Source organism: Lonchura striata, unplaced genomic scaffold (assembly GCF_046129695.1).
Source record: "Lonchura striata isolate bLonStr1 unplaced genomic scaffold, bLonStr1.mat Scaffold_106, whole genome shotgun sequence".
NCBI lineage: Eukaryota > Metazoa > Chordata > Aves > Passeriformes > Estrildidae > Lonchura > Lonchura striata.
Window position 1 is genome coordinate 643,790 of NW_027461078.1, and position 10,024 is coordinate 653,813.

Here is a 10,024-nt window from a genome sequence, read left to right on the forward strand (position 1 = left end):
AAGGTGAAATCTCGAATCCAGTTGGGAAATACCTCTGGAATCCACACAGGAATGGCAAGAGCCGGAAAATCGCTGGGAAAAAGGGGAAAATTTCCCGATTCCAACCTGGAATCGTGCCCTAGGCAATCCCAAACCTCTTCCCTCGGGAAGGGCTCTGAGTCCAGCTGGGAATTCCGATCATTCCAGAAGGGAAGGGTCTAGCTGGGCCCGGATCCCGAAATTCAGGTTTCCACCACTCGGATCAGGGGCAGCGGCTTCGGGCCCGGGAGGCGTTTGCTGGGAAAAAGGGAAAAAAGAAGGGAAAAAAAAGAATTTTCAGGAGGAAGAAAAAAAAAAAAAACAGGGAAAAGGGTTTTGGGGTGATTGGATTCCCAAAAATTCCTGCAGGAGGGATTTGGAATCTGCTGGAGACGTGGAAAAATTAGGGGAGATTTCAATTACCCCCAAATGTGAAAGACATCCCAAAATTCCCAAAGTTGGTCCCTAAATCCAGAAGAGAATCCCAAAATCCAACAGTTCATCCCAAAATCCCAAAGAAAATCCCCAAATCCGTAAGAAAATTCCAAACTCCACAGGGCACTTCCAAAACTGCAGCCCCGAATTGAAAAAGTTCGTTGCCCAATCCAAGGAGAATCCCCAAATCCAGAAGAGATCCTGGCATTCCCGACCCAAATCCCGGAATTCCCGACCCTGATGCCGGAATTCCCGGAATTCCCGAGCACCTGCTGACGTATTCCGACTTGGAGCGTGCGCGGGCGCTGCTCCCGCCCCGGCTCACTTGTTTCTCGATCAGGTGCTCGATCCGGTCGTGCATCTCCAGATTCTGGTGAAAAAAATGGGATTTGGGATCGGGAAAGGGTTTTCCAAGCCTGGGGAGCTGCCTTGGGATGGTCCTGCGGTGCCCGGAACAGGAATTTTTGGGATTTGGGGGAATTTGGAGCGTGGGAATGGACTGGGGAGTTCCTGAGTTATTTGGGAAGGTTTGTCCCAGGAAAAATGAGGATCAGGGGGAATTTCCCCTCTCAAAATCCTCAATCTCACTTTTGCCTTGGGAATTCCCAGGAATTCCCCAAATCCTGGTGGAAACGGTCCGGCTCCGATTGGGAATTCAGGTTTTCTCTGGGTTTTTTTTTGGTCTTTTGAGATTTTCTAAGCCTTGATTCCCTCCCTTTTCCCACATTTTTCCCGCTTTTCCCCCATTCCCAGTTCCCCAAGCACCCCCAGGAGGCGCCCAGCCCCAATCCCAACATTCCAAACAGGTCCAAGGTCGGATTGAGCCGCCGGAATTCCGGGCCCCACCTCTGCTTCCAGGTAGGAAACCCTTTCCTTCAGCTCCTGGATCGCCGCGTCCTTGGCATGGATCACGCTCTTGGAATTCTGCAGCTGCAACCACACATTCCCAAGGGATTGGCAATTTCCACCATTTTTTCTGGGTTTTTCCTGGTTTTTCCCTTTTCCCCGCTGTTTTTTCCTGGATATTTTCCTGGTTTTGCCTGGATTTTTCCCATATTTTTTTCCTGTTTTTTCCTGGGTTTTTTTTCCCAGTTTTTCCCAGATTTTTTCATGGTTTTTCCCAGTTTTTTTTCTTAGGTTTTCCCAGAATTTTCCTGGGTTTTCCTCTGGTTTTTCCCCAAGTTTTTCTCCGATTTTTAAAAATTTTTCCCCCATTTTTTCCCCAGATTTTTCCCCAGTTTTTCCTGGTGTTTTCCCCTGTTTTTCCCTGCATTTCCTCTTTTTTTCCCAGAATTTTTCCCTGGATTCCCTGGGCTTTTTCCCAGTTTTCCCATCACCTGCTCGATCATCTGGCGGACTTTGCGCTGCTGGCTCTTGAGCATGTCGTCCAGGTGATGGATTTTCTCCCGGAGCGCTGCCACCTCCTTCTCCAGCTGGGATGAGCTGAGAAAATACCAGGAAAAATCTCCAGGAATGCCTCCAAAAAAACTGAGAATGCCCACATCAAAAAAAAACAAAAAAAAACCTGGAATTCCTACTCCCGAAACAGCCTGGGGATGGTCACATCCAAAAAAAAAATGGGAGCGTTCAGCTAAAAAAACTGGGATTGCTCACAGAAAAAAAACTTGGGAATGCTGATCCCAAAAAAAAAAAAAAATGGGAATGTTCACCTAAAATAAACTGGGAATGTTCACAGCAAAACAACTCTGGAATTCCCACTCAAAAAAAAAAAAAAAGGGAATGCCCACCTGCAAAACAAAAGCCTGGGAATGTCCACCACGAAAAAAACCAGGAATGCTCACCCAAAAAAATACCTGGGAATGCCCATCCCAAAAAAATGTGGGAATGTCCATCCCCCCAAAAAACTGTGAATGCCCATCCCAAAAATCCATTGTATATTGGGAAGGAGTCCGGATCCCAGGAATTGGGCATTCCTGGGATTTTCTCATTGCCAGCATTCCCATCCCAGGATTCCCCCGTTCCCAGAATTCCCATTCCCAGATTCCCCATTCCCAGAATTCCCATTCCCAGATTCCCCATTCCCAGAATTCCCATTCCCAGAATTCCCATCCCAGATTCCCCATTCCCAGATTCCCCATTCCCAGATTCCCATTCCCAGATTCCCCGTTCCCAGATTCCCCATTCCCAGATTCCCCCGTTCCCAGAATTCCCATTCCCAGATTCCCATTCCCAGATTCCCCCGTTCCCAGAATTCCCATTCCCAGATTCCCATTCCCAGATTCCCCGTTCCCAGATTCCCCATTCCCAGATTCCCATTCCCAGATTCCCATTCCCAGATTCCCCGTTCCCAGAATTCCCATTCCCAGATTCCCATTCCCGGAATTCCCATTCCGAGATTCCCCGTTCCCAGAATTCCCATTCCCAGAATTCCCATTCCCAGATTCCCATTCCCAGATTCCCCGTTCCCAGAATTCCCATTCCCAGAATTCCCATTCCCAGAATTCCCATTCCCAGATTCCCATTCCCAGATTCCCCGTTCCCAGAATTCCCATTCCCAGAATTCCCATTCCCAGATTCCCATTCCCAGATTCCCCATTCCCAGATTCCCCATTCCCAGATTCCCCCGTTCCCAGAATTCCCATTCCCAGAATTCCCATTCCCAGATTCCCCATTCCCAGATTCCCCATTCCCAGAATTCCCATTCCCAGATTCCCCATTCCCAGAATTCCCATTCCCAGAATTCCCATTCCCAGAATTCCCATTCCCAGAATTCCCATTCCCAGATTCCCCGTTCCCAGATTCCCATTCCCAGATTCCCCATTCCCAGATTCCCATTCCCAGATTCCCCGTTCCCAGAATTCCCATTCCCAGAATTCCCATTCCCAGAATTCCCATTCCCAGATTCCCCGTTCCCAGAATTCCCATTCCCAGATTCCCCATTCCCAGATTCCCATTCCCAGAATTCCCATTCCCAGAATTCCCATTCCCAGATTCCCATTCCCAGATTCCCATTCCCAGATTCCCCATTCCCAGAATTCCCATTCCCAGATTCCCACCGCTCCTGCTGTGCCGCTCTCTCCCCTTCCTCCTTCCGGAGCCGCTCCAGCTCCGCCTGTCCCGACTCCATCTGCGCCAGCAGATCCCGGTGATCCTGCGGATTGGGAATGGGAAAATGGGATCCAGGAGTGGGATCCGGGAATGGGATCCAGGAATGGGATAGTGGGATAAGGGAATGGGATAATGGGATAAGGGAATGGGATAGTGGGATCCAGGAATGGGATAGTGGGATAAGGGAATGGGATCTGGGAATGGGATAATGGGAAAAGGGAATGGGATCTGGGAATGGGATCCGGGAATGGGATAATGGGATAATGGGATACGGGAATGGGATCCAGGAATGGGATAGTGGGATAAGGGAATGGGATCTGGGAATGGGATCCGGGAATGGGATAATGGGATACAGGAATGGGATAATGGGATAAGGGAATGGGATAAGGGGATACAGGAATGGGATAATGGGATACAGGAATGGGATAGTGGGATAAGGGAATGGAATCCAGGAATGGGATCCAGGAATGGAATAGTGGGATACAGGAATGGGATAATGGGATACGGGATTGGGATCCAGGAATGGGATAATGGGATAAAGGGATACGGGAATGGGATCCAGGAATGGGATCCAGGAATGGGATGATGGGATACAAGAATGGGATAATGGGATAAAGGAATGGGATAATGGGATAAGGGAATGGGATAATGGGATAAAGGAATGGGATAATGGGATAAAGGAATGGGATCCAGGGATGGGATAATGGGATACGGGATTGGGATCCAGGGATGGGATAATGGGATAAAGGAATGGGATCCAGGGATGGGATAATGGGATACGGGATTGGGATCCAGGAATGGGATCCAGGAATGGGATGATGGGATAAGGGAATGGGATAATGGGATAAAGGAATGGGATAATGGGATCCAGGAATGGGATAATGGGATCCAGGAATGGGATCCAGGGATGGGATAATGGGATAAAGGAATGGGATCCAGGGATGGGATAATGGGATAAAGGAATGGGATAATGGGATCCAGGAATGGGATAATGGGATCCAGGAATGGGATCCAGGGATGGGATAATGGGATACGGGATTGGGATCTGGGAATGGGATAGTGGGATCCAGGGATGGGATAGTGGGATCCAGGAATGGGATCCAGGGATGGGATCGCGGGAAACCAGGAATGGCTCAAGATCTCAGGAATGGGCTAGTGGGATACAGGGAATGGCCCCAGCTCCTCCCAATCCCAATCCACATCCCAGAGTCCCCAGTCCCGATCCCAAATCACCTTCTCCATGCCTGCCAGGAGCCTCTGGAGCCGCTCCGCCTCCGCCTCCGCCCGGCTGCGGGCGGAATTCGCCCGCTCCACGTCCTGCTGACACCGCAGCAGCGCCCTCTGCAACGGGAGACCCGGGAATTCCGGGAATTCCGGGAATTCCGGGAATTCCGCCTCTCAGGACACATTCCCAACTGGCCTGGACATCCCTCCAAGAGCCCCAGGGGGAACAGTCCCTCAAAAAAAAACCAAGATCTCCTCTCAAATTCCAACATTTGGACAAAACCGCCCCGGAAATCCCGGAATTCGGGCAAAGCCCTCCCCCGAGATTCCCGAATCTGGGTGGAATTCGGGATTTTCGGCTGGAATTCCAGGCTCACCTCGAGGCCGTCCCGCTCCAGCTGGTGCCGCTTTTCCGCCTCCTGGAGCCTCCAGAGGAGCTGCGGGGCCTCGGGGTCCTCCTGTGGGAACGGCCCCAAAAATTCCCAAACGGCCCCAAATTCCCAAATTCCGTGTTTTTCCAAGAGCTCCAAAATCCCCCAAATCTGGCGTTCCCGAGACGTCGGAAATTCCCACATTTCTGAGCTTTCCCAGAGGTCAAGAATCCCAACGTTTGAATTTTCCAAAGGCTCAAAAATTCCCAAAAGTTGGGATTTTTAGCTAAAAACAGAACCAAATCCCAGTTAAAGCTCAGAATTTCAGGACTTGAAATTTGGTGGAAAACGCCAAAAATCCCAAATTAATCCCAAGTGTTCCCCATTTTTGGGTGGAAAAAGGGTTTCTTACATGTTTTTACCCTGATCCTAAATCCCATCCCAGAAAACTCCAGGATTTTTTCCATTCCCTACCGGGTTTTCCTGGGAATTTCCCCGGCAGGAGCAGCTCTGGTTCCGCTTCTCCAGCACCACCTGGAATCCACGAAAAAAGGGGGAAAATCGGGATTTATCCCAGACTTTTTTAACTCCCAGGATTTCTAATTTCCCAGTTTCCTTCTCCCTAATTTCAACGGATGTATTCCCATTATTCCCCTATTTTTTCAAAGCCCTTTTCCCAATTTTAATAGGTTTATTCCCAAATTTTTTCCACATTTTTAAATCCAAGAATTTTGTCCCATTTCCCATGTTTCAACAAATTTATTCCCTCTTTAAGTCCATTTATTCCTAAATTTCAATGGATTTATTCCCATTTTTTTATTTCTTGGACCTGCTCCTGCTTCCCAATTTCGGGCAAAATTTGGGAATTTTGGCAATGTAGCAGCTCCAAAATTTCAGGATCATCCCTGGGAGTCCTGAAATCCCTCCAGAAAATCCCAAATTTCACATTTTTCACCCCAAAATTGGAATTTTCCTGTTTTCCATCACAAAAAATTGGAATGTTTCCCTTTTACCACCTCAAAAATGGGAATGCCTCCCTTTTTCCCCTCAAAAAAAAATGGGTATTTCCCCTTTTCCCATGAGAAAAATTGGGATTTTTCCACTTTTTCTACCCAAAATCCCTCTGGGATTGTTTTTTCAGGGGAAAATTCCACACTTTTTCTTTGTAATTCCCTAATTTTTTACCTCTGAGCTTTCCTGGAATTCGTGAAATTCCCGGAATTCGCGAAATTCCGTATGGGCCTGAAGTTTGGTGTTCAAATCTTCCCGGAGTTTTTTGAGGGCACTCCCAACCTGGGAAAAATGGGGAAAAGAAGGGAAAATTTGGGGTTTTTTGTGAAATTTGGGAACTTCCAGGGAATTGGGAGGGGGCAAAAAAAAGGGAAAAAAATCCAAATAGAAATGGGGGGAAATCCAATGAAATTAAAATAAATTCAAATAAAATTCGGAAGTCCGGGGAACTTTTTGGGAATTTGGAGAAAATGCAGGAAAAATTTTGGGGGGAATTCTACAGGAATTTTTGGGGAATTTTGGGATGATTCGGGGAAAATTTGAAGGAATTTTGTGGAAATTTCAGGGGAATTCAGAGAAATTTTGGTGGAATTCGGGGGCATCTGTGGAAATTTTGGGGGAAATTTGGGGAAATTTTGAGGGGAACATTTTGGGAGTTTTTGGGGGAATTTGGGCCAAGATTTGGAGAACTGTGGGAAGACTTCTCGGGAATTTTGGGAAGATGTTTTGTGAATTTTCCGTGAACTCAGGGAATTTTGTGGGAAAATCAGGGAATTTGAAAAAGAATTTTGTAGTAACTTTTTGGGAATTTTGGCATATTTTGGGGGGAATTTTGAGGGGGATTTTGGGAGGAATTTTATGGGAATTTTTTTTTTAATTCAGGGGAATTTTCTGCTGAAATTTCATGGGAATTCGGGAGGATTTGGGGGACTTTGCAGGGATTTTGCAGGATTTTCAGGGAATTTGGTGGAATTTTGGGAATTTCACCTCCTGGATGTGCCGGACTTCGCTCTTGAGTTGCGTCACCGGCTCCTCGTGGTCGGCGCGAGCCTTGAGATAAACCTGGGAGGGAAAACGGGAATAAAAACGGGATTGGGAATTTCCTGAACCTCTCCAGGAATTCCAGCGGATCCGGAGGGGTCGGGGCAACGCTTCCCAACATTTCCTGGAATTTTTTGTCCCCGAATTTTCCCGTTAAATTGGAATTTTCTGGGTTTTTTTCTGGGAGGGGTTTCCCCGCCTGTGTTGCTCCCAGGGAGTGGAATTCCCTGAAATCCACAAGGAATTCCCGAAATTCCACCTGGGGTCCCTCGAATTCCCACTAAATCCAAAACCATCCGTATTTTATCTCTAAAATTCCACACGGGATTTTCCTCCAGATTCACCTGGAATGCTCTGAAATTCCACACGGAATTTCCAAAATTCCACATAGAATTTCCCAAAATCCAAACTGAATCCCAGGAAATCCACCTGGAATTCCCCAAAACCCTTCAAATCCATCCCCAGATCCAAGGAAAATGTGGGAACTTGAAGGGAATATTGTGGGGAATTTTGTGAGAATTTTTTGGTCACTTTTTGGGGCAATTTTAGGGGAATTTGGGAGAAGTTTTTGGAAAATATTGGGGAATTTTGTGGTCGTTTTGGGGAATTTTTTTTGGAATTGCAGTGAACTTGGGGACAAGTTGTGGGGAATTTCTCAGGAATTTTCGGGAAATTTAGGGACAATCTGAGGACAAATTTGCTAGGATTTTGATTGGAATTTGGGATAAAATTCCCAAACCATCCCAGGCACCTTTTCCCCCAATCCCAAAACCCTTCAAACCCTGGGATTTGGGGCACCTTGAGGATCTCCTCATCCCCGTTCCCGGATTTTGGGAATTCTGAGGCCAAAATTAGTGAATTCCTGCGTCGTTTTGTGGGAACTTTTGGGGAATTTCAGGGGAACTTTGCGGGGGATTTTGTGGGAATTTTGGGAGAATACTCGGGGAATTTGGGGCCGTTTTTGCTGGAATTTTTCCTGAATTTCGATGGGAATTTCACCACCCCCTTTTCTCCCTCGGAACGATCCCAAAAGCCCCAAAAATCCCAGGATTTGGGGCACCTTGATGATCTCCTCGTCGCCGTCCTTGGATTTGACGCACTCCGAGGCCAAGGAATTCCCATCGGATCTCTTGGCCACCATGGCGAAGGCTCTGCCCACCGGCTTTGGGGGAAAACGCGGCGATTTTGGGAAAAAATTCCTGGGGAAATCCCGGAACTGGGATTTGCCACCCCAAGTGTGGTGGCTGGGTAGGAATTGTCCCGGAAGTCCCAGATTTGGAGGGACAATGCCAGGATTTTCATGGAAAATCCAGGATTTTCAGTTGTTTCCTGCTGCAGATAAATCTGGGAAAAGCACGAGCCCGTTCCCTGTCCCAAAATGATCCCAAAAATCCTGGATTTTCCCACAAAATCCCAGATTTCCCCCCCGCAAAATCTTGAATTATCACCCCCAAAATCCCAGAATTCTCCCAGAATTCCCATTTTCCTCCCCAAAATTCCTGGTTTTACCCCCCCAAATTCCCAAACTTCCCCCCAAGACCCCAAATTGTTTTTTCCCAGAATTTCCCCCAAAATTCCCAGAAAAATCCCAAATTTGGCTTTCCCCCCTCAAAGTCCTGATTTTCACCCAAAAATTCCCCACAAAAATTCTCAGAATCATCCCAACATTCCCCTTTTCCCCAAAAAAATTCCCACTTCCCACCCAAATCCAGAATTTCCACCACAATTCCCCCCAAATTTCCCAGCACGATCACAAACCCCACATTTTTCCCCCAAAATTTTCCCGTTTTCCTCCCAAAAATTCCCTTTCCCTCCCTCCCCCCGCCCCCGACTCCCAGATTTTCCCCCAAAATCTCACATTTCCCGCCAGAATTCTCATTTTCCCCTGCAATTCCCAGGATTTCCCCCACGGAATTCCCAGATTTCCCCCCATTCCCTTTTTCCACACCTTCTGTTTGGGCCGGGGCTCCCCGGGGGGGTCTCGGGGCAGGCGCAGCCTCAGCACCGGCCCGGCCTCCTAAGGGTTAAACCGAGGCCAAAAATCGGCATTTGGGGCAAAAAATCTGGGATAAATCCCGGAAGAATCTGGGATAAAAATGGGAACACACCCGGGAAAAATCCGGGATTAATCCCACCCTTCCCAGATTTCTCCACTGGGCACCGGCCCGGCCTCCTAAGGGTTAAACCGAGGCCAAAAATCGGCATTTGGGGCAAAAAATCTGGGATAAATCCCGGAAGAATCTGGGATAAAAATGGGAACAAACCCGGGAAAAATCCGGGATTAATCCCACCCTTCCCAGATTTCTCCACTGGGCACCGGCCCGGCCTCCTAAGGGTTAAACCGAGGCCAAAAATCGGCATTTGGGGCAAAAAATTTGGGATAAATCCCGGAAGAATCTGGGATAAAAATGGGAACAAATCCAGGAAAAATCCGGGATTAATCCCACCCTTCCCAGATTTCTCCACTGGGATCAGGAAGGACAAAGAGGAGGAAAAGCGACACCAGATTTGGATTTTGGGGGGGGGAATTTTCCAAAAATTCCAGGACTCACCTCTGGATTCCAGCTGGATTTGGGGCCTCCTCCAGAATCTTCCAGGCTGGGAAATTCTGGGAATTCCGTGGGGCGCCTCATGCTCAGCTCCTGCTGGGAAAAATCTGCCCTGAACTGGAAAATTCCCAAAATTCCTAAATTTTCATTGCCCAGCCCAGCCCCAGGGGGGATTTTTGGGGAATTCACCAAGAATGGGAATTTTGGGAATCACAAAAATCCTGGGATGAGGAATCCCAAAATCCCAACTCCATCCCAGAATTTCAAGGTGACCCCATCCCCAAATTTCAAAGGGGAGTTTTCCAA

The 10,024-nt window shown here is 47.9% G+C and overlaps 1 protein-coding gene across 1 annotated transcript; it reads right to left on the bottom strand.

Annotated features, from left to right (window-relative positions):
- Nucleotides 1-221: 221 nt before the first annotated feature.
- On the bottom strand, nt 222-9,802 carry TUFT1 (tuftelin 1). The gene is made up of 13 exons (XM_077790578.1): nt 9,722-9,802; nt 9,118-9,186; nt 8,230-8,331; nt 7,116-7,190; nt 6,303-6,410; nt 5,592-5,651; nt 5,124-5,204; nt 4,756-4,863; nt 3,471-3,565; nt 1,791-1,896; nt 1,300-1,383; nt 723-823; nt 222-276 (listed from the first exon to the last, which is right to left on the bottom strand). Exons 1-13 carry the CDS (start codon nt 9,800-9,802, stop codon nt 222-224), a joined length of 1,125 nt encoding a protein of 374 aa, XP_077646704.1.
- Between the last annotated feature and the right edge of the window lie 222 nt (nt 9,803-10,024).